This window comes from Suncus etruscus, chromosome 4, assembly GCF_024139225.1.
Source record: "Suncus etruscus isolate mSunEtr1 chromosome 4, mSunEtr1.pri.cur, whole genome shotgun sequence".
Classification (NCBI taxonomy): Eukaryota; Metazoa; Chordata; class Mammalia; order Eulipotyphla; family Soricidae; genus Suncus; species Suncus etruscus.
Window position 1 is genome coordinate 80596851 of NC_064851.1, and position 25450 is coordinate 80622300.

Here is a 25450-nt window from a genome sequence, read left to right on the forward strand (position 1 = left end):
ACAGGCCAGCACCAATCAGAGTAAAGATAAAAGAAAGTAGTACAAAGACAAAAACAACTCAAAGTTCGAAATAATTGAGAAGAAAATCCAAGGATTTTCATACATTTTTGAGCTGTTATATAATCTTGTTCTAATAAAAAAAAAGAACAAAATTATAATGTTCTTAGTGATAATAATGGCTTGTGATTATGCAGGGAAATGTGCTTATTTTTAGGACATGCATGCTGAAATATTAATGGGTATAGTGCCCATAACTTAGTTTCAAGTAGTTCAGAAAAAAAGTTATGTATATACAAACTCATTACAGGAAAAGCAAATATAGCAGTCTGTTAACTGTTTAATCCGATCAGGAACTGGCAATCTATATTCCTGGCCAAATCCAGCTGAGGCTAACATTTTGTAAAGAAATTTTTACTGGAACTCTGCCGTGGCCATTCATTTACCTGTTGTTTATGGTTGCTTTCTCACTACAAATGCAGAACTGAGTAAAGTCTTTCTCAAGAGACCTGTATACGGGGCCGGGTAGGTGGCGCTGGAGGTAAGGTGTCTGCCTTGCAAGCGCTAGCCAAGGAAGGACCGCGGTTCAATCCCCCGGCGTCCCATATGGTCCCCCCAAGCCAGGGGCGATTTCTGAGCACATAGCCAGGAGTAACCCCTGAGCGTCAAACGGGTGTGGCCCAAAAACCAAAAAAAAAAAAAAAGAGACCTGTATACAATTTTATAACAAATCTCTGATTTCTCGAGAATGCATGTAAATATAGAATCAGATCACTAAAACAGTTTAGACACAATCATAATACTGATATAATACTAAAGAATTATCAAGGCTAGAAATCAAATAACAGTAACAAGGAGGATGGAGCAATAAGTGCAGTGAGTAGGGCACTTACCTTGCAAGAAGCTGACCCAAGTCAATCCCAGGCATCCCACCTCATCCCCTAAACAATGCCAGGAATGATATCTAAGTACAAAACCAAGAGTAATCCCTGAGCATGCCAGGTGTGACTCAAAAAACAACCCATTACAAAATTAAATAATAATATACTAAAAATTCTAGCACAGGGATAAAACTTTGGTAGGGGGAGTGCAACATGGAAGTCACACCTAGTGGTGCTTAGGGATCACACCCAGCAATACTCAAGAGACCATAGGGTGGGGAGCTGAGAATCAAATATAGATTTCCTGCATGTAAACATGTGCTCTCAGCCCACTGAGCTTTTCTCTCTGGCTGTACTTTTAGTTTTGTTTTGATCTGATTTGGGGCCAGACCCTTCGATACCCGTGATTTACTCCTGGCTCTGCACTCAGGAATCATTCCTGGCAATACTCAGAGTACAATATGGGATGCCAGGGATCGAACTTGGGTTACCATTGTGTATGGCAAGTACCCTCCCCACTGTACTATCACTCCAGCCCCTGACAGATAAAGTTGAACTAAACATTATGCTGTGAAACTAAGATTGTTATGGAATGGTCAATATATGTTTTCTAAGTGTGAAGCCCTAGGCAATACCCCTACCCCCATTACATTAAAAGACAACACTATGCTATATGATAAAAATGGACCAAAACTATCATAATCAAATTTCATTTATAGGAAGTGAACAAGTTACACAAACTCAGAAACAAAGTAGATTAGTCGTTCCCAGAAGCTAGAAAAATTGGAGAATAGGAAGTGAATGCTAATGATTGGAGGTTTTGAGGGGAAGTGATGAAATATTCTAAAATTGCATTGTGGTAATGATTAAACAACTATGAATATATTTAAGCCACTGATTTGTCAATAATAAAAGCCTCTGGCAATAGGGCCAAGCAATAGATAGCACAGGGGGTAAAGTGTTTGCCTTGCACACGACTGACCTGCTTAGCTCCCCAATATCCCAAAAGGTCCCTGCCTGCCAGGAGTGATTCCTGAGAGCAGAACCAGGAGTAACCTGAGCAACGGCAGGTGTGGCCCAAAAACAAAAATAAGCCTTGAGCACTACTGAATATAGCTCAAAAAAAGCAATAAATAAAATCCTTTGCCAGTGTGGACCTAAAATATTTCACAAATAACCATGGGCAGTAAATTATCAGTCAGCATTTCATAAAGTTTACAGAAAAAAATGTGTCATAACAATAGGTGGCAAGCGGAAACAAGCCCCTGTAGGGGATAAAAACTAAAATGGGAGAGGGGTACATTGAGCTGTCTTTTTTTTTAAACAATGATTCAAAGAAGGAGGACAAGGTGAAGTTAAAGTGAAAGGACAATCACCCAAAAACAGAGTTCTCAGAAGAAATCCCCCTGCTGAAACCCTAATTTTGAACTTACAAAGAACATCAAGAAAAATAAAACAGAACCCATGTACAATTACTTTGTCCCTCAAGACCACAGATTGTAGTATATTACAACATTTCTTAGCAGTACACAAAGCAATCTAAAGCCATAAAATTTATGTAACTCCTTAAACTTGAAAGCACAGTAGTTTCTTACATTTCCATGCACATGCATATTAGTTTAAGTCAACCTCAAAAGTTTAAGTGGGTTTTTTTTAAGGTTTAGTCAAAGGAGCATGGCAAAAACGGTGTTAGAGTGGCAATCATCGTTTGCATAGGCCCATCAAAGTATGGGGGACATGGAAAGGAAAAGCCTTGGCCTAAATACAAGGAGACCCTACCCCTGAAGTTTCCTGACACAAGACCAACTCTAGGCTCCAGGCAAACTAGCCTGTCCAATCCAGGTCACCGTCTGTAGTGTTTGTTTGTTTTTTTTTTTATTTTTCACACAGTCTCTGTTGTTGGTATCATGTTTCTGTATTGAAGATCCTGGAATCTGTATATCCTACATTGAAGTCAGGATGGTGCAGAGCATCCTCTAATTTCAAATCACAGTTAAAGGGCAATGCAGAAAGCCCTGTCCAGTACGCAGGTCATTGTTGTTGTTTAAGTCTTCTCTGTATTAAGGGAAGACTCTTTTGAGTAGATCGATGTCAGAGCAGCAGTAGGGTCTTCCCTGGTAGAGGATTGCTTCCAGTTGATGCTATAGACAACTTTGGATGTCTCATAGATGGCTTCCCTGGTTCAGGGGTGAATGGAGAATGCCCATTCTTCTGAGGTCTGTGCCAGGTCATTATGTCAATGTTCAGGGTGTAAGGTCCCATTGCACTACAAGATTTGTGTGTTCCCATCTCTATTAGATAAGAACTTATTTGTATGAATAGTATTTTCCATTTTAATGTGCCTATGCAAACAAGAAATAATGCCATGTATGTGCTGCATTATCAGCACATACAGGGGACACAAGAACAAGTCCAACAATTCCCGTGACTTGGTTCAAACATAAGCATTAAACTGAGGTACTCTTTCACCAAAATTCCTTATTGAACAGTTCACTAAGAGAAGAAAAGATAAGTGGGAACTAATCGGAAACCTAGTATGGGAGCAACCACAGTTACACAATGAAGGAAGAGGCCAAGAGGCTGCTGAGAGTAAACAAGTAGGAAAAGAGTACTGATCTCTTCCCAGCCTGAGAGTCCATCCTCTCATTTTTACCCCTGCGCGGTTTTTAAAATGGAGACCAATGAGAAAAAAAAAATTACTAGTTAATGTCCCGATATACACCAGTGCTGCATCGGCCCGCCCTCCACCCCATGCGTCCCCCCCTTAGTGTAGGGAGAGAAAGGGTGAAAGCCTATAGAATCCATATGAGCCAGCACCCAGGGAAGGCCTGGAGTCCAGGGGAGAATATAGGGGAACGGCTGAGAGCCTGCCACGCCTCCCAGGACCCGCCAAGCTAGGGAGAAGGCCTGCGGCATGGGGTGTCCCCTAACCCCATACCTGGGAAGAGCTGGCCTCCTGGATCAGAGAGAACCAGAAGCCAGCTATCTGCCCGGCTCCTCCCCTTGCCCCTCCCCCATAGAGTAGGGAGGGGGAGAAGCCTGACGTCCCCAAAAGAGTCCACCTAGAGCTCACTTCAGGCCACCTGAGCCAGCACCCAGGGAAGGCCTGGAGTCCAGGGGAGAAATAGGGGAACAGCTGGGGGCCTGCCACACCTCCCAGCACCCCCCAAGCTAGGGAGAAGGCCTGCGGCATGGGGTGTCCCCTAACCCCATACCCGGGAAGAGCTGGCCTCCTGGATCAGAGAGAACCAGAAGCCAGCTATCTGCCTGGCTCCCACTGAGATGTCTTTGATCAAGAGGGTGTGCAACCAAAAGGAGGAGATGATGCTGCAAGCTGATAAAGCATGAACCCATATCAGCAATGGTACTGATCGAACTCAGGTCAGAAGTAAGCAAGGCAAGCATCCCATCCACTGTACTAATGTTCTACCCCAACACTTTTGTTTTTTTATTGGTATCTACAAACATAGCTGGGAAGAGAATTTTTACATTTTAATCAAATAATATAGATTCTTAAAAACCCCATTTTACATAGATCGATATAGGAATAGTTAGAAATACAAATTATCAGGGTCAGAGCAATAGCACAATAGGCAGGGCATTTGCCAAGCATGCAGTTGACCCAGGTTCGATCTCCAATATCCAATATGGTCCCCAGAGTCCGCTAGCATGATTTCTGAGCATAAAGCCAGGAGTAACCCCTGAGCACTGCTGGTGTGGCCCAATATGTATTTTATATATCATATATATATATATATATATGATATATAAAATCTCTGAGGTTTTATCTCATCTGCTAATGATGTGGCCCAACAATGAAGCCCTAGATTTCATTCCCAGGGTCACATAGAGTCAATCCTGTTAATGCACATTTTGATCTGTGTACTATTTACTTCCACTCTCCATTAGATACAAAGAGTCCTCATATTTTAGCTGTCTAATTGTGCCATTCCAGATCAATCAGGAGACTAAAAGAAAAAAACAAGGAATGTGTGCAACTGTTTTGCTCCAGAGAAAAATCTAGAATTAAGTTTACAAAAATGTTAGGATTAATTTCCCTATTCTTGCTTAATTGTTTATGGGCTCCTTAACAAAAAAAAAAAAAAAAAAAGATTCTTTCTTAGGACCAGATATGTGGCTCAGTGGTACAGAACACGCCTTGCATGTTTGAGGCAAATCCAATCCAAAAAAGACAGAGGAAACCATTTGGGTGGCCACAGACATAGCTCTGCAGTACATTTGCCTTGTATGTGTAAAGTGCCAAACACATTTGTGAGCATTGCAATGGCTGTCAGTAAGCATAACAACCACAGCTAATAGACCTCAGCTAAGGGTGGTCACCCCAGTATGCATGTGTGTCCAAAATCAAAGGAGTGAAAACCTCAATGAGCTCTATAGCTGAGTGAGCCTGCACTATAACCTGACATACAACTGCACAATCCCCAGTTGAAACACCATGGACAGGCATGTGTGAAATTCCTACTGTAGCAACAAACATAACAACTATGGGAACTGGAGGATTTTAAAAATAAGAGAGCAGATTGAGTCCAAAGTAAAGCTTCTGCCTTTCATGAGTGAGGTCCTATGTTCAATCTCCAGCACCACCCAAAAAAAAAAAAAAAAATACCTTAATTCTTTATGTTTCCCCTCTCAGAACAAAGTTTTACCTAATTATGTGTTAATCACTATTCTGTTCGCAATAATAAAAAGTTACAAGTAATCTAAGCATCAATCAACAGAGTAACTAGCTGAATAATAGCCAATACTACTCAAATATTTGGGGAGCCGGAGCGGTGGCGCAAGTGGTAAGGCGTTTGCCTTACACGCGCTAACCTAGGACAGACCACAGTTCTATCCCCCAGCGTCGCATATGGTCCCCCAAGCCAGGAGTGATTTCATAATGGGAGTAACCCCTGAGCGTCACCAGGTGTGGCCCAAAAAGCAAAACAAAAATCAAAAACAAAAAAACGTGTTTTTTCTTTTTGGTTTTTGGGTCACACTCCTGGCTCTGCACTAAGAAATCCAGAAATCACTCCTGGGGACCATATGGGATGCCAGGAATTGAACCATGTCCATCCTGAGTTGGCCATGTGCAAGGCAAATGCCCTACCACTGTGCTATCGCTCCAGACTTTACTCAAACATTTATACATACTATCAAACATATATATTTATAGGGCATATAATCATTAAAAAATGTAGAATAGGTGCCAAAGCAATGGCGCAGCAGTAGAGCATTTGCCTTGCACACGACTGACCCAGGACAGACTACAGTTCAATCCCCTAGCGTCCCATACAGTCCCCCAAACCAGGAGCGATTTCTGAGCACATAGTCAGGAGTAACCCCTGAGCATCACCAGATGTGGCTCAAAAAATCCAAACAAACAAACAAAAAAAAAAAAGTAGAATATGGGGAGGGAGAGATAGTATAGCAGGTAGTATTTATCCTGCAGCCAACCTTGTTCAGTCCCCAGCATCTCAATATGGTCCCCTGAGCACAGCCAAGAGTAATTCTTGAGTACAGAGGTAGGAGTAACCCCTTAGCACTGCTGGATGTGCCCCCCACCAAAATAAACAGAGAAAAGAGAAATAAGAATTTGCCAGAGAGATGGGATGGATAGGAGGTAGGACACTTGCCTGGCATGCAGCTGTCATAACTATGACCCTGACTCAAATCCCCAGTACTACATATTGTTCCTTAAGCACTACCAGGGGTCTCTCCTGAGCACAGAGTCAAGAAAAATTCCTATTTCTCCCTCCCCACAAAATGTAAAATAGGTTCATAAAGTTAGCTCAACAAGCTGGAGCACATGATTTGCATACAGAAGCCCAATGCAATTACTGACACCTCATGATCCCGAGCACTTGCCAGAAGGAAACATGAAATAGGCCCTGAACACCACCAGTTTTAATATGTGCACATGCACGCACACACGCACACACACACACACACACACACACACACACACACACACACATATAGGGTATGGAGTTATCTCATCTAGTACAGTGGGTAGAGCACTGGCCTTGCAGATGGCCAACCCAAGTTCAATTCCCGGCATCCCATATGGTACCCCAAGCACTGCCAAGAGTGATACTTGCCAAGAGTGGAGAATGATACTTGCCAAGATCTCTGCCAAGAGTAGAAAGCCAGAAGTAAAGTCTGAGCATCACCTATTGTAGTCCCCAACTACTCCCCCACCCTCCCCCAAAAAAAGGAAATGTGTTCAGAAAGCACTTTACATATACCACTTAAAATTGTCTCCTTGGAGCAAGATAGTACAGCTGATAGGGCACTTGCCTTGCATGTGGCTGACTTGGGTTTGATCCCTGGCATCCCATAGGGTTCCAAGCCCTCCAGGAGCGATTCCTGAGTGCAAAGTCAGGAATAATCCCTGAATATTGCCAGGTATAACCCAAAAATAAATAAATAAATAAATAAATAAATAAATAAATAAATAAATAAATAAATAAATAAATAAATAAATATAAATTTTATGATAGTAGGTAGGAGTGTTTGCCTTTCCTTGCAACCAACCAGGAATCAATCCTCATATGGTCCTGAGTCCCACAAGCAGTGATCTCTCAGCATTTCTGCAAGTGGTCCAAAGCCAATCAAAATAAAATGATCTCTTCTCGGGGTAGGAGAGATAGCTCAACAGAATATGTGCTTGCTGAAGACCTTCGTTCAATCCCCATCTCTGACTGGACCCCCAAAGGACTGCCAGGTGACTCAAAAACCAGAGGGAGTAAAACTATTGCTGTGTAAAGAAGATGAGAAAGCAAACTTTTGTCTATCCCTTCGAGAATAAATGCATATAATCAAAGATGTTGATGAAGGCTCATACATGTAAACTGTAAACAAAAACTAAATAGGCTATCCAAAACATGACATGCCACATTGGCATATGAATTTGAACTTAAAGTAATCAAGAGCCAGGAGATTCAAGTAAAACTTTTATCTCACCTTAAACTGAGAAAAATAATCTCTATATAGACTCCATTTCAATATCAAATATATTTTATGGGAGACAAGATAGTATAGATGTTAAGGCTCCTGCATTGCAAGCTGACCTGATTAAATTTGGAGGTTTTTGTTTGTTTTTGTTTTAGGTCACACCTGGCGATGCTCAGGGAGGCTATGAGCTCAGAAATCACTCCTGGCAGGCTCAAGGGACCATATGGGATGCCAGGCAGGTTCTCTTCTCTCTCTTCTCTCTCTTCTCTCTCTTCTCTCTCTCTCTCTTCTCTCTCTTCTCTCTCTCCTCTCTCTCTCTCTCCTCTCTCTCTCTCTCTCCCCCTCTCTCCCTCTCTCTCTCTCTCTCTTTCTCTCTCCTTCTCTCTCTCTCACTTTCCTTTCTCCTCTCTCCTCTCTCCTCTCTTCTCTCTCTCTCTTTCCCTCCCTCCTTAAGCATCCCTGAGTATGGCAAAAATTCATTTTTTTTATCATGTGCTTTTCTTTTCTTCTGTGATCTAGCCTCCTTCCCCTTTGAAGTGTTCCTTGAATTTCCCTGGCTCAAAATATAAATAAGCTGAGTGCCAATTTGACTTTGAATTTTAGGTGCAAGAGTTCACATATGTACATTATTAAGTTTTTCTCCTGTTTTATGTCAAATTTAAGTATTAGGCAGCCAAAGAACATAGTGGGAAAGATAGAAAAGCATTTAGAAAATAGATTCTCTAAAACAGTACTGGCTAGAGCTGGTGCCATTATATGGTTCCTTTCTGATACATGCCCTCATCTTTCTTTTTGGCAATGCTAGGCATGAGACCCAGGACTTCACACATGGATGACATGCACTCTAACCAGCCACATTTCCAGTCTTTGAAACATTTTCGTTCTTTTTGCCTATCTCTATTTTTTCCACTTTCCCTGTTATAACTGGCCTATGACAGACACTGCTTAAGGCATACAGCATGATGACTTGATATATGTATATGTTATGGAGTAATTACAACAATAAGGTTAGAAACAGATTAGTCACCTTAAAATTACAACTTTTGACGTTCATTAAATTTAATAAAATTTAATAAATTTTCTAAACATATTCTATTTTTATACTAGAAAGCTTTTTTTTTTTTTTCTGGTTTTTGGGTCACACCCGGAGGTGCTCAGGGGTTACTCCTGGCTTTGCACTCCTGGAAGGCTCAGGGGACCATATGGGATGCCGGGAATAAAACCAGGGTCTGACCTGGGTTGGTCTTGTGGAAGGGAAACACCCTACCACTGTGCTATCTCTCTGGCCCCTAGCTGTGCCTTAAGAACAGTAGAGATGGGATCAAAGAGATAGCATGGAGGTAGGGCGTTGGCCTGACATGCAGACAGTGGTTTGAATCCCAGCATTCTACATGGTCCCCCAAGCCTACCAGGAGTGATTTATGAGCATAGACCCAGGAGTGACCCCTTAGCGCTGCAGGGTGTGACCCAAAAAAACAAAACAAAACAAAAACACAGTAGAGATGACTTTGGAGTATCATTTTAGAGGAGGAACTCTTAGAATGACCTATTCATGATGAACAGTCTTCTCTCTCTCTCTCTCTCTCTCTCTCTCTCTCTCTCTCTCTCTCTCTCTCTCTCTCTCCCTCTCTTTCTCCCTCCCTCCCTCCCTCCCTCCCTCCCTCCCTCCCTCCCTCTCCTCTCCTCTCCTCTCTCCTCACCTCTCTCCTCTCTCCCCTCCCTCCCTTCACACTTCCCTAAATTTCTTTGAATAGAAACTGCTTTGCAGGGCAGGGCCAGAGTGATAATAAAGTAGGTCAGTCAGGTCGGACATTTGCCTTGCATGTGGCCCATCCAGGTTCAGTCCCAGGCATCCCATATGGTCCCCAAAGCCTGCCAGGTGTGATCCCTGAGTGCAGTCAGGAATAACTCCTGAACACTGTCGGTTGTATCCTAAAAACAAAACAATTAAAAAAGGTAATAAAAATAAACTGTTTTGCTTCACTAGAAAAAAAAGATTGTCACTCTTTCTGGCTGAGCAGTTGATTTGTATGAATGGCAATTCAGGGTCTCGTGCAAGGGACTGTCAGCAATTTTAGTCTACAACACAGGATTGCTGGATCTAAGAGCTTCTCACTTGGTTTGATAAAAGGAACTGACTTTCCTATTTTGGAGCCGGAGAGATAACACAGCGGTAAGGCATTTGCCTTGCAAGCAGTTGATCCAGGATGGATGGTGGTTCGAATCCTGGCATCCAATAAGGTACCCCGAGCCTGCCAGGAGCAATTTCTGAGCACAGAGCCTGGAGTAACCCCGGAGTGCTGCCGAGTGTGACCCAAAAACCAAAAAATAAAATAAAATACAGGATATTTTATAATAACACCAATTATTTGAGGAGTTCATAAGCTTTTATTTCTCACTTCCATAATACGAAATCAAATCCTGGGTACTAGAGAGATAGTATAGCGGACATAGTGCTTGCCTTGTTCAAAAGCTGCCATCTCTTATGGTTGGTCCCCTGAGTACAGAGCTAGGAATAAGCTCTGACTACACCAGGTGTGGCTCAAAGACCCAAAAAAAATTCATTCAAATCCTTTGTACCAAACAGTTCAGGTGCATTATTAGGTGTGACTGGTTTTTAACAAAGCCTACTGAATCTGTACTGATTACTCGATTTCATCAATTAGTTACAAGTTACATGGGGCATGATAGCGCAGCGGTAGGGCGTTTGCCATGCATGCAGCAGACCCAGACGAGCCCAGGTTCGATTCTCAGCATCCTAAATGGTTCCCAGAAGCTGCCAGGAGCTATTTCTGAGAGCAGAGCCAGGAGTAACCTCTGTGTGCTGTTTGGTGTGCCCCCCCCAAATAAAAGAAAGTTAGTCTTTTGTGAACCACCAATGCCATTTTGTTCAAAAGACGGCCTATTTAGAGCTTTTGTATAAGGCAAATGCCTGTTTTTGTGACAAAGAAAAAAAAAATGTTTAATGCCCCAAATTAGGCCAGAGCTTTGTTACTGCTATAGTGTGATTGTCCTGCACAAAGCCAGCCAAGGTTCAATGCCGGCTTCCTATATGATACCTCAAAACCTGCCAGGAGTGATCCCTAAGCACAAAGCCCTAAGCACTGCTGGGTGTAAACAAAAAAAAGTCCCAAACAAAAATACAATGGCTATCAGACTCTATTTTGTTTAGTGTGAACTATCATTACTTTTTTTAAAAGAAGTACACAGTGTTCCGTGCAGTTTAAAAAAGATTTTAATTTAAAAAAAAATATTGGTAGTTTGTCTTGTATGCAGCTGACCCAGGTTTGATTCTTGGCATCCCCGGAACCTGCAAGGAGTAATTTCTGAGAAAAGAGTAAGGAGTAATCCCTGAGCACCCCTGATTGTGACTCAAAATCCAAAATAAATAAACAGGGGCCAGAGCTATAGCACAGCGGTAGGGCGTCTGCCTTGCACACAGCTGACCCAGGACAGATCTCGGTTCGATCCCCGGTGTCCCATATGTCCCCCCAAGCAGGAATGATTTCTGAGCACATAGCCAGGAGTAACCTCTCAGCGGCACCAGGTGTGGCCCAAAAATTAATTAATTAAAATTAAATAATTATGATAACTAATAAATAGATAATTGATAATTATGTATACATGTGTACATATACGTACATATAGCTAGAGGGGCCAGAGTGATAGCACAGCGGGTAGGGTGTTTGCCTCGCAGGCGGCTGACCTGGGTTCCATTCTCGGCATCCCATAATGTTCCCTGAGCCAACCAGGAGCAATTTCTGAGAGCAGAGCCAGGAGTAACCCCTGAGGGCCAATGGGTGTGGCCCAAGAAAAAACAAGGAAACAACAGCAAAAACACTCCTGGAGAGGCCCAGAGAGATAGCACAGTGGTAGGGCATGCAGCCAACCCAGGACAGACCTGGGTTTGATTCCCAGCATCCCATAGGGTCCCCTGAGCATGTCAGGAGTGATTTCTGAGCTCAGAGCAAGGAGTTACCCTGAGCGCCAAAAGTACTGCTAGGGGACAAATTCCAAGTCCACTGAATTTTCCCAGGTAAACTGGATCTACATATTTGAGATTTCTACTCTCCTCAGGATGGAGCAGGCAAAAAGTCCCTGCACAGCCAGAGGCCCAGGGCCTCACCCATATGCAACACCTTCAGGCAAATCAACTGCCCCTCTTCATAGCACCAGCACTAATCTTAAAAAGATGCCAAGAAGCTGATTGTCCCAGTTCTACAGCTCCTGATATCACAGTACTGACAGCATCCTAATTTCACAGCACTGTCAGCACAATATGAGCACAGCAAATTAGACGGGAAAGTTACACAGAAAGTTCAATGAGAGGGGGTCAGAACAATAACATAGGGGGTAGGGTGGTTGCTTGCATGCAGCCAACCAGGATTAGATCCTTGGAATCCCGAGCCTGCCAAGAGTGATTTCTGAGAGCAAAGTCAGGAGCGACCCCTGAGCGTGGACCCATACAGCCCAAAACAAATCAAAAAGTTCAATGAGAGAAAAAAATAAACATAAGTACAGAAGGTTCTACTAGCACTGAACAGCTCAATAAAACCTCAATGACTTCAGTAAATTTTAATATAACTATCAAAATTGACTATTGATCTAGTTTTGTTTATTGTTTTGTTTCATTTTCGGGTTACTCCTGGCTCTGTGCTCAGAAATCACTCCTGGCAGGCTTGGGGGACCATATGCGATGCCAGGATTCGAACTGGAGTCCATCCTATTGGCTGCATGCAAGGCAAACGCCTTACCGCTGTGCTATCGCTCAGGCCCCTTATTGATCTATTTTTGATAATCTTATTTACCAATTTGGTGTTAACAAATAATAGCAAGTGAATCATTTTGTACCTGCTAAGGGACAAACTTCAGGGGAGAGCTGGGAACATTGGTAAAGGGAAGGTCACACTGGTGTTGAGATGAATATCTGAAGCAACTGTTTCATGAACTTTGTAAATCACAGTATTTAAATAAAGTTTTAAACATTAAAAATAATAATACTGACAGAAAGGCCAAAGAGATAGCATACAAGTAAGGCACTTGCCTTGCACTCAGCCAACCCCATTTTGATCCTTGATACCACATATGGTCCCTTGAACATGGCCAGGAGCAGACCTGGGCATAAATCTTAAGCACCACTTAGCATCAAAAATAAAAGAATAAAGAGAACAATACTAGGATCAGAAAGATAGTGCAGAGGGAGTTCCCACATGCTTTGTGGAGTCCCAGATTCAATACCAACAAATAAAGGCCCCCAGCAGCACCTCAGGAAGGAAGTAGCAAGCTGGGAATAGCCCCAACACTGCCAGGTATGTACACAAAACAAAACAAAACTACTATTACACAGTTGTATCCTGAATTACATCCTGCCTTCTCTCTTAAGACTCTCTTTAATCCAGCACATATGATCAAAAGCACTACTATAGGAAATGTCAGCTACCTCTTTAAAGTGCTAGACCTAAAAATGTACGTTTGTAAAGAATTAGTTATGTTAGCACTTCAGAGTACTTAAATGTTCTCTGGGGGATAGAGAGCATGACTCGGTTACAGCACTTGAGGACTCTATTACTAGTGAAGAGCAAAAAATAATTAATCTGGGGCCGGGCGGTGGCGCTGGAGGTAAGGTGCCTGCCTTGCCTGCGCTAGCCCAGGACGGACCGCGGTTCGATCCCCCGGCGTCCCAAATGGTCCCCCAAGCCAGGAGCGACTTCTGAGCGCATAGCCAGGAGTAACCCCTGAGCGTCACCGGGTGTGGCCCAAAAACCAAAAAAAAAAAAAAAAAAAAAAAAAAAAAATTAATCTCTAAAATAATAAATGTGCACTGTCCCCTTGCCTTGAAATCCAAAATCAGAATATACAGTCACAACATCACAAGATACTAATCTTTAAAAAATTATTGTGTAACTGTTTACTGAGTATTTTAAGTTACAGTAGTTACAATGGAGTGCCTTGATGGGGCCAAAGTGATAACACAGTGGGAAGGGCACTTCTTGCCTTATACATAGTCAACCTGGATTCAATCCCCAGGAGCCCATATGGTTTCCTCCCGAGCAATGCCAGAGTGATTCTTTTCATTTTTAACAATCACTGATGTTTTTTATAAATTATTTGATTAAATCATCCTGAGACAGTTGCGAAGTTTATTATGACTGAGTTTCAGCCATCCAACATGCAACATACTTAACCTTAACATTTCCCGACAACAATGTCCTCAGATTCCTTCCTGCCCTCCCCGCTGCTCTCTCCCCTACCCTCTCTTCCCTTTTTTTTTCCTTTTAGACACTGTGGTTTGAAATATTGTTAATGAAGGGGTATCATGCATATTACTTTATCTCCTTTCAGCAGCCAGTTCTTGTTCAGAGAAATCATTTCCAACTATCATTATCGTAGTGGTCCCTTCTCTGCCCTAACTGCACTCTCCCGCTATTTGTGGCAAGTGTCCTACCATGGACTGGTTTAATATCCAGAGACAATAGAGATGAGGGCCAGGAGTGATTCTTGAGTAATAAGACCTGAACACCACTGAGTTTGGCCCAAAATACCAACCCCACCCAAAAAAATAAGTACCTTGAAGTTTTAATTATTGATGTCTAACCCTCACTGTACTACTTGAACATTTTGCAAAATAAATACAAAATTTAACTTCAGGAGCCAGAGCGATAGCACAGCAGGTAAAGTCTTTGCCTTGCAAGTGACTGACCTGTGTTCGATCCCTGAGCCTGCCAGGTCCCCCCCCAAAAAAATTTAACATCACTTTTAGGTAGGGGTTGAATAGATAGCACAATGTGAGTAGGGTGTTTACCTTGCATGAGGCTGACCCAGATTCAATCCCCAGCATCCCATATGATCCTCTGAGCCTGTAAGGAATGATTTCAGAGCACAGAACCAGGAATAACCTCTGAGTGCCGCCAGGTGTGGCCCAAAAACCAAAAGTAAATAAATAACATCACTTTTAGTCAGCATATCCTGTTCAAAAATATACATAAGCGAGAGAGACAGCACAACACTAACGTCACTTGACTTGCACACAGCCAACCCCATCTACTTGGCTCCCCAACACATGTAGGAGTGATTCCTTCTGATTATAGCCCTATACATAAAGTTTAAAAAAAATGGTAAGTAATAAAAGCTTATTAGAAAGTAAAGGAAAACAGAAAGGAGCTCCCCATGTTGGGAGAAACTTAGTATGACTACGTTCAAAATTTTAAATTCTTAAATCAGTATCAGCATCCATGGTACTTGTAAAAAAAAAAAACCTTACATGGGGAGCAGGCATGTGACTGACTGACTACTTGTCCTGCATGTCTGGAGCACTGGATTCAATTTCAAAAATTAGGGGCCGGAGAGATAGCATGGAGGTAAGGCGTTTGCCTTTCATGCAGGAGGTCATCAGTTCGAATCCCGGTGCCCCATATGGTCCCCTGTGCCTGCCAGGAGCAATTTCTGAGCCTGGAGCCAGGAATAACCCCTGAGGACTGCTGGGTGTGACCCAAAAACAAAAAAAAAAAAAAAAAAAATTAAACTGCCCCATTAGCACCAAGCTAAGACTATCCTGATAATCTTTGCTTAGGTTCAGGGATATATAACTCAAAGTGGAGGAGCACAAGTCTGGCCAGAATTCCATCACTAGCAACGTCACAGCCCAATCCACCTCCAAGATGTATCCTTAGTGACTCTGAGCACTGATGTCCCATAATCCTCTCACCCCATGCCAAGCACCACCAGAAAAAATATCCCTGAGCTCAGAGACATGAGTAACCCCTGAACACTGAATGCTGACTGTGGCTGTCACCACCACCACCACCACCATCCAAAAAAAAGAAAAAAAAAAAAAAAGACCTACAACAATAAAAAAAAAAAGTTGTTTGGGAGATTGAAGTGGGTAGGGCACTAGCCTTGCAAGCCACTGATCCAGGTTTGATTCCTTCTGTCCTATATATCACCCCCAGGAGTGATCACTGAGTACAGAGGCAAGAGTTAAGTTAGGAGTACCACCGGATGTTGCCCACACACACAAGAAAACTGTTCTTTAAGGCTTATATAGCAGAAATGAAGAATCCATTAAATGCAAACCAATTCCAGATACTAAGTGCTCAATACTTAATTTTTTAACATAAAGCCGATATCAACAGATTTTCTAAAATGCTTGAATGCTGACATTTTCTAAGCATTATATAAAATAGCACATAAAAGCATAGGAAACACATTACTGTATCTAGCAATTTTAAAATAGCTGCCCTAAGAGAAAAAAATTGCTTGATATTTCAAAATCAACTACCTTTGTTCATTATCAATAGCTATTAAAAGAAATACATCCACTGTCTCAAAAAGCAGAGTATTTCTTTTTAAAAATACACTAGAGGGGTAAGGGAAATAGTACAGTAGATAGTACTGCCTTGCAAGGAGCTCGCCAAAGTTCAATCCCTGGCATTCCATATGGTCCCCAGAGCTCCACCAGAAGTGATACCTGAGCATAGATCCTGAGTACTGCCAGTTGTGGCCCAAAATTAAATAAATAAAACAAAATATACACTAGATTTAGTGTTACTGAAAAACTTGAATTTTGGCAAGGGATAAAGCTTTTTCTTTTGTTTTATTTGGGAGGCGGGTGGGCCACACCCAATGACACTCAGAGGTTACTACTGGCTATGAGCTCAGAAATCGCTCCTGGCTCGGGGGACCATGTGGGAGACTGGGGATCGAACCCAGGTCCGTCCTGGGTCAGCCGCATGCAAGGCAAACTCCCTACCACTGTGCTATTGCTCCAGCCCCTTTTTTATTTAGTTTTTTTGGGGGTTTTTTGGGAGGGGCCACACCCATTTGATGCTCAGGGGTTACTCCCGGCTAAGAGCTCAGAAATCACCCCTGGCTTGGGGGAACAATATGGGACGCCAGGGGATCGAACCGCAGTCCTTCCTTGGCTAGCACTTGCAAGGCAGACACCTTACCTCTAGCGCCACCTCACGGGCCCCCCTTTTTTATTTTTGATTCATACCCAGCGAGTCTCAGGGATCCCTCCATGTAACCCTGGGAACCATATGCAGTGCCTGAGATTGAACCGGGTCAGCCACAGCAAGGCAGGAACTCTACCCACTGTACTATTGCTCCAGCCCTGGAATACAGCTTTGTAATATAGCACGTGCCTTGCATGAAGGACCTTTTCAATCCCAACACCAAGAAACAAAAATTATTTGCAGTTCTTTAACAAAACTCCTCTAATGCAACATCACTATATTTCAGGCTTTCAAAACTATTACTGAAAGCTTTTTGGTTTTGTTGTTGACATAGGTTTATTACGCTGAGTAGGGGCTGGAGAGATAGCACAGCGGTAGGGCATCTGTCTTGCAAGCAGTGGATCCAGAATGGACGGTGGTTCGAATCCCGGTATTCCATATGGTCCCCCATGCCTGCCAGGAGCGATTTCTGGGCACAGAGCCAGGAGTAACCCTGAGCGCTGCTGGGTGTGACCCCCTCCCCGAAAAAAAAGATGGCTGACTCAAGATTTTTAAAATACAAAAAAGAAATAACACTTTTACTGAAAATGAAAGACCTATAAATTCTACATTTTCTAATCCATAATATATTTCATAGCATAACTGTTATGTAAAAATAAGTATTTCAAGGGAAATAATGTAAGTAAGGTATTTGAGGGGTCACTCCCAGCAGCGTTCAGGGTTACTCCTGGCTCTACACTCAGAAATTACTTCTGGCAGGTTCAGAGGAACATATGAAATGCAGGAGGTCAGCCTGGCACAAGAAAAACACCCTACCCACTCTGCTGACTTCCTAAAGTAAGACTTGTATACCTATAGTATAAACTCTAGTGATGCTGTTTTATTGTTTTCATTGTTCAATCATCTAAAGATCTGGACAATTTTTGCTGTTCAATACAATGTACACATCAAAGTAATTTATGTATTAGATCCTTGTTTTTTCTTTCTCATGGAAATAGTCATTGGGCACTTTTCTGAGTAACCAAACCTAAATTAGAAATGGGTTGTTGTCAAGTCCCGAGCGGTGGTGCAATTGGTACAGCATTTGCCTTTCAAGTGCTAACCTACGATGGACCGATGGACCATGGTTTAGATTCCCCGGCAGCATCCCATATGGTCCCCCAAGCCAGGAATGATTTCTGAGCACAAAGCCAGGAGTAACCCTTGAGTGTCACCCTTGAGAGCCCGAAAACAAAGAAAGAAATGGGTTGTTACAATTTACCCATCAGTCTATATTTTTTTCAGCACATCTACGTTGAATCTAAGGGCTGGGTTAAGGCATCAGAGCATGGTTCCACAAGCAATGCCTAAAGTGATCTCTGAGCAGAAGAATCTACAGGGTATGACTCAAAAACCCAACTGTTACCCCCTCCCTGGCTAAATGCTAATCTTTCCTGACAGTCAGACCAGCCCACATCTGGAAGTGGTCTATGGAAGGTAACAAAGGGGTTGCCTCAGGGGTGTAAGAAGGATTCAGCAAGAAATTCAGAAAAAGGGGCCGGGCGGTGGCGCTGGAGGTAAGGTGCCTGCCTTGCCTGCGCTAGCCTAGGACGGACCGCGGTTCGATCCCCCGGCGTCCCATATGGTCCCCCAAGAAGCCAGGAGCAACTTCTGAGCTCATAGCCAGGAGTAACCCCTGAGCCTCACCGGGTGTGGCCCAAAAACCAAAAAAAAAAAAAAAAAAAAAAAAAAAGAAATTCAGAAAAAAAGACAGCCTCGGACTCAGGATGTAGAGAGCAGAGACAGAATTAGATGCAGGGCAGTTGTAGGAGGCTGCTTAAAAGGTTAGCTTAGAAGCCACACATGGTAGCTAGGCCTATAATAAAGCTTCATGTCTCCTGACTTCTACTGACTGCCTGTGGATCATTTCTTCGCTATTACTCTGAACCCTCAAACCCGCCAGGCCAAAGAAGGTGCAGGCACCTGGCCTGGCCAAGAAAGTCCTCACCATCATCCACAACCATCCAGAACTCTTTATTAATTTAATTCAACACCCATCCACTCCAAAACAAAATGGCTTAGGAGCCATCAGTAGAAAAACTTGTTCTTGGTCTCAAAGAAAATATATGCAGGGGTCTGTGGAGTTCATAGCAAATAAGGTGCTTGCCTTGCACACAGCAAACCCAGGTTGAACCTTGGCATCCCAAAAGGTCTCTCAAGCACCTTCAGGAGTTATTCCTGAATGCAGAGTCAGGAGTAACCCCTAAGCACTGTTGGGTGTAGCCCAAAAACAAAAAAAAAAAAAAACTGGGCTGTTTTATCTTTGGAGGGGGGCACAAACTGTGCTCAGAGATAATCAACAAGCCTTTCCATTGGGACCACAAGTGGTTCTGGGTTCAAACCTAGGTCTGCCTGGAGCCAGTTAAGAACCTTAATTTAGGGCCCGGAGAGATAGCACAGCGTTTGCCATGCAAGCAGCCAATCCAGGACCAAAGGTGGTTGGTTCAAATCCCGGTGTCCCATATGGTCCCCCATGCCTGCCAGGAGCTATTTCTGAGCAGACAGCCAGGAGTAACCTCAGAGCACTGCCAGGTGTGGCCCAAAAACCAAAAAAAAAAAAAAAGAACCTTAATTTAAACAAATGCTTTTAAGATCCTAAGACTTGGGGCCTCCGGTGCATTGATGGTGTTAAGGACAAAACTAAATATCCAAGTCAGAGTCATGAAATCATGAGAGCCAAACTTTAACAACCAAACTAAAAGGTGCCTGTTATGACAGGCTGATTTGGGAGTGGCAAGGGATGGACTCTGGGACCACTGGTGGAGGAAGGTTAATACTGGTGACAGGATCGGTCCTGAAACATTGTATGTCTCTGAATAACTATGAATAATAACTTTTTTAAAGCACGCAGCTGACCTAGGATGGGTCGTGGTTTGATCCCCAGGCGTCCCATATGGTCCCCCAAGCCAGGAGCGATTTCTGAACATATAGGCAGGAGTAACCCCTGAGCGTCACTGGGTGTAGCCCAAAATGTGACAATGGCTTAAATTTAAAAAAATTTTTTAAAGATTCTAAAAACTTTAATATTTAAAGACAATTGCTCTATTAAATAAGTTTTAATCATTCTTATCAAACAAATTTCACTCGGGATGGAAGTATTCCAATCAACAACTTTATTAGAAGGGAAAATAGTCAAAAGGAACAAATAGAAACAAATTATTAGGATTTTTCTCTTTTACTATTATATATATTATGTAAATACAATTCAGATCAGAACGTTTTAATTTTTCTCGTTTCCACCTGAAAGGAATCTAGTTTAATTTTATATACATTTTTAAATTCAAATCAGGTTTATTAAAAAAAGTATTAAAAATGAGGAGCTAGGGACCAGCGCGATGGCGCAAGTAGTAAGGCGTTTGCCTTACTCGGGACTAACCTAGGACAGATCACGGTTCGATCCCCCGTGGCGTCCCATATGGTCCCCCAAGCCAGAAGCGATTTCTGAGCGCATGGTTTTTGAGTGTGGCCCAAAATCCAAAAGAGAAAAGAATGAGGAGCCAGAGTGACAATAGAGCGGGTAGAGTGATTTGCCTTGCACGCTGTCCACGTGGTTCGATTCCCAGCACACTATATGATTTCCCAGAGCCCACCAGGAGTGATTTCTGAAAGCAGAGCCAGGAATGAACCTCTGAGCATTCACTGGGTGTGGTCCAAAAACAAACCAAAAAAAAAAAAAAAAAAAAGTATCAAGAATGAGGAAAAAAAAGAGTCCTCGTTGTTTTGTAGCACCAATGTACATACAAGTAGAAAAACTAATGTTCTTCCCCCAAAGGTAACATCTGATAAGATTCCCCAAGAATCATCAGCACGAGTGGATTATTTCAAAAAGTAAAATTGGGGGAAGGGACGGAAGGGAAAAAAAAGAAGTATAAAAGTATATATACACACACACACACACACACACACACGTATAAAAGTATACACACACACACACACACACACACGAGTTTTGGTGCCCGAGTTTCTACATCAGCCCCACACACACACACACACGTATAAAAGTATACACACACACACACACACACACACACACACGCACGAGTTTTGGTGCCCGAGTTTCTACATCAGCCACACACACACACATATAAAAGTATACACACACACACACACACACACGAGTTTTGGTGCCCGAGTTTCTACATCAGCCACACACACACGTATAAAAGTATACACACACACACACACACACACACACACACACACACACACGAGTTTTGGTGCCCGAGTTTCTACATCAGCCCCATCCATCCGGAGCGCGCGCAACTGAGAAGCAGCATTTCGAATGCGCCGCAGTGCCTCGGCAATTGATGGCTGCATGTGGGTTCCGCTATGTTCCCGAGTTCGCCCTTTCAGAGAAGTTTGCCCGTCTTGAAAACCGATTTTACTGACGCCCCGAGTCACCGTTTGGGGGGGGTGGGGGTCCTGCCAGCAAGGAGAAGGACCAGATGAGGCTGCGCTGGTTTCCGAGCAGCAACCCTGGGCTGGCAGGGAGCCAGGTCCACCTGTCCAGCAGCACCAGTCAGCACTCGGCCCTCCCGGCAGGATGCTTCTATCCAGAACCACCGCAGCGGCAAGGGGAGGCTTTCCGACCCGTTCCCCTCAACTCCAGGAAAACAAAGGTTCGGGCCCAACTCGGTGCCCCCCAGGAATTCCGTGCTGGGCGGTCGGAGCCTCGAGGACTAGACTAGGTGCTTAGTGGAGCGCCTCGCTCGCCGTCCACGGTGGAAGGCGAACTCGGCCGGCTCCGAAGTTGTACGGGTCGGGCTCGGGAGCACCGAGAAGAGAAGTCCGGAGGGGAGGAAGAGGAGGAGAAAAAGCAAAGCCAGTGGAGCGCCTCGGGGCCGGGAAGAGACGTCGCGATCGCGGGGCAGACGGCAGCGATCCGAGGAGCTCAATGCTCGCGGGCACCGGGAAGCCGGAGCTGCAGCGGGGAGCCCCGACGCTCGGCCGCCCGACGGGCTTCTGCTTCTCCTCCTCCTCCTCCTCCTCCGGGTGCCGGACCCCGCGCCCCGGGCGCCCCGTTCCATTAAAGTCCCGCCTTGACAGTCGCCCCACGGCGGTGGGCTCCCCGGGAGGCGGGACAGCCTCCCCAAGTCCAGCGCTAAGTGAAGCCCCGATGGCATCCCGCCGGGGCGCGTGTGGGGGGCAAGCCCGCCCGGGACCCCAAAGACGCCCCGACAGCCAGCGCGGAGCCGCGCGCGGGACCGGGGGGAAGGGAAGGGAAGGGAAGCGGAGGGCGGGAGGGAGGGAGGAGGGACGGGCCGGCGGGACCCGGGACCCCCTCGGCCTCGCCCCCGGACGCGACGCGACGCGACGCGACGCGACGCCTCGGCCGGCCCAACCCCGCCCCGCTCCCCCAGGCAGCCGGCCACCCCGCCGGCCAGCCCCGCGCCCGGCCCTCCAGCCCCGGCGGCTCACCCATCCTTCCGCCGCGCCTTGTAGACGTGCCCGTAGGTGCCGCGTCCCACTTTGCAGCCCTCGTACTCGAACAGATCCTCCACGCGCTCGCGCTCCGCCGCCAGCTTCGCCTTGAAGTCGTAATCCATTGTCTGCTTCCCCCATAGGGGCGCCGGGACGCGGGGGCCGCCGCCGCTCAGCCAGGCAGGCGGGCGGGCGGGCGGGCGGGCGGTCGGCCGGCGCCTCCTCCCTCTCTCCCTCTCCCTCTCCTCGCCCTCGCCCGCTCCCTCTCCGCCTCCTCCGCCGCCGCCTCCGCCTCTTCCCCCACCCGCCGCTCCACAGCCGCCTCGCGAGCGCGCGCGCGCCGGCTGCCTTCAGCCGGGGACGGACGGACGGACGGACTCCGCCACTTCCTCCTCCTCCTCCCGCTTCTCCTTCGCGGCGGCGGCGGCGATGGGGACGATGCTGGCGCTGGCGGCGCTACTGGTGACGGCGGCTGCAGCGGCGGCTCCCGCGGCGCGGGCACCCTCAGTCCCGCCTCCCCCCTTCATTTCCTTGTTTTGGAACCCGGTGGGCCGCGCCGCCGCTTCCTCGTACTAATTTAACAAACCAGTCCGCCCGGCGCCGCACCCCCACCACCACCAACCCCCGGCGCCGCAGAGGATCTCGGGAAATGTAGTTTGATAGCCCCCGAAGCGTTAGGTATAGAGGCGGCGTAAGAACTACAAATCCCAGAAGCCCGTACGGCTGCTACTGCCTGCCCCCCCCCCACAGACACACATATATACACAAGGCAGGCACGCCTGCGCACTATTGGGCTCACAGCCACTCCTCTTCAGGTAACGCCGTCTGTGAAAGACGCTAAGTTGCTCGCTCTGGGTTTGCAGTCAGGGAGTTTGTGGGAGCGCGAAAGGAGGAAGGCTGGCTGCTAGTGTGAAAGAGATAATTGCTCCCAGAGGAGGGGGCTGGAAAGTACTAGAACAAGTTCCCCCTTCCGGGAGTTGGATCTGGGAGCTCGCCCACTGGAGGAACGTTCTTAAGCGCAGTTGGGCCTCGTGCGGCTCGTTTGTTTTTCGGGCAAGTCCAGCCCGACGGACGCCCCGGTTTGGAGCGAGGGGATCCCCGGGCTTTGGCTTCTTGCCGGCTCTTGATTGGTAACTGCATGTTCTTCCTGACAAGGTTCCTCTGTTATTTGTAATTGCACGTTCTTCCTTCTTCCCGATAAGGTTTCACTCTCTGTTTTTCTTTAAGGTGCAGAAACCGTTTTTTGCAAAGGCTGGACATGGAGCGTCTTCTCCGCTCTAGCAGTTAGGCCGAGAGAGAGATGTGGAAGTTTGCGAATCCTACTTAAGAGTTCTTTTTCTGGGCGCTTCTGTCGCAGCCCTCCAAGCGGGAGGCTTTTCCGTGGCTTTTTTTGGCCATTTGTCTTCGGGATAAGTCAAAGTGTCGATTTACGCAGCGTGCGGGGGAGAAGGAAACTTTGGAACTCGAGTGTTAGCACTGGAGAGGTGCGACGAGTGAGGCGCTTGGATCTCCCTGGCCGATGCTTCCACATGGTCTCCTGAGCACCGGGACTGCTTCCTAAGGGCAGCAAAGAGGAATCCTGAAGCATCGTCTGGTGTCCTCGCAAAACACAAAACAAAACCGAAAAATAATGGGGGGGGCCGGAGCGTTAGCACAGCCATAGGGTGTTTGCATCCCATATGGTCCCCCGTGCCTGCCAGGAGCGATTTCTAAGCAGAGAGCCAGGAGTAACCCCTGAGCATCGCTGGTGTGGCCCAAAACCATAAATAAATAAATAAATAAATAAATAAATAAATAAATAAATAAATAAATACTTAAAAAAGAAACAAAAATGAACTCAAGTGCTAAGACACATGCCTTGCCTTGCATGAGTGAGCCCCAGTTTGATTCCCAGCACTCAGTGTGACCCCCTATGATAAAGTGATCCGTTTAAGAAGTCATTTTTAAATAGAAATTGAGACAATCATTTGAATTTAAACCCATAGGATGTTTAAATCTGTGCTTAAAGATAAACATCCCCTAAAATATTTAAGACATTTTATTCAACGTGTCAGTCTTTTGGAAAAAACCAGGTCAGAGGCCTGCAAGGCAAGAGCCTTACCTGCTGTACTAGTGCCCTAGCCCTTATTGTATTGTATTGTATTGTATTTTTGTACACCACTGATTACATTACTGTTTAGCTCAAAATATATATATATATTTGGTTTTTGGCCCACACCCGGTGATGCTTAGGGGTTACTCCTGGCTATGCTCTCAGAAATCGCTCCTGGCTTGGGGGACCATATGGGACACCAAGGGATCGAAGCACGGTCTGTCCTAGGTTAGCACGTGCAAGGCAAACAACCTACCACTTGCGCTATTGCTCCAGCCCCTAGCTCAAAAATCTTATACCTGCATAATGTGTCAGATGCTTGTGATACAAATCTAAGAGTGATAGGTGCTAGGAATGCATTTATCTCATATTCAATGAGCACATAAAAGAATAAACGGCCTATTCTACCAGAAGTGCCCAGTGCTTTGTTTTTAGATTTTGGGTCACGTTTGGTGTGTTCGGTGTACTGGGATCGCTTCTGACTAGGCTGAGGTCAGGATGAGTGAGGGGAAAGGATGTGTGTGGTATCTGAGAATGAACTTAGATCTGCCTGCAAAGTAAGCACCTTACCTCCTATACTGTCTGTCTAGTCCCTACCAGAAGTGTTTGGAAAAGGTGTTTGAAAGAAAAGGGGGAAGGAGAAAGAGGATTGTGTGTGTGTGTGTCTGTGTGTATTGGGTCATACTCTGTGGTGCTCAAGGGATCATAAGGGATGCCGAGGATCCAACCTGGGTCAGCCAAGTGTAAGGAAAGGAGGATCCTTACCTGCTGCACTGTCTCTCAAATCAGAGAGAGGATCTTTTATGTATTATAATAGCCTCTTCTGAAAATAGCCTCAGATCATAAATGTAATTTTAAAAATTGAGTTTCTCAAAGAGGGTTCTCTTAACAACCAGACAACTTAGCAACAGCAACAACCTGCTTGCAGGGCAGGGCTCTCCGCATTGCCCTCTAATGGTGAGGTGAAACTAAAGGACGCTTGACATCATCCTGACTTCGATGAAGGAGATGCACAGAAACCAGAATATTTAACTACAGAAACCTGACACCAACAACAGCGAATCTGCGAAAAAAATTTACCAGGACTACAGATTGGACAATCTAGTATG

The 25450-nt window shown here is 45.2% G+C and overlaps 1 protein-coding gene across 2 annotated transcripts in view; it reads right to left on the reverse strand.

Annotated features, from left to right (window-relative positions):
- Window positions 1-22441, reverse strand: part of CDK19 (cyclin dependent kinase 19) — a 146231-nt gene extending 123790 nt beyond the window's left edge. For both annotated transcript variants that reach the window (XM_049771193.1, XM_049771192.1), the window contains exon 1: window positions 22247-22441. In XM_049771193.1, the coding sequence (XP_049627150.1) occupies window positions 22247-22390 (144 nt within the window). In that variant the 5' untranslated portion in view covers window positions 22391-22441. The remainder of the gene's footprint in view (window positions 1-22246) is intronic.
- Between the last annotated feature and the right edge of the window lie 3009 nt (window positions 22442-25450).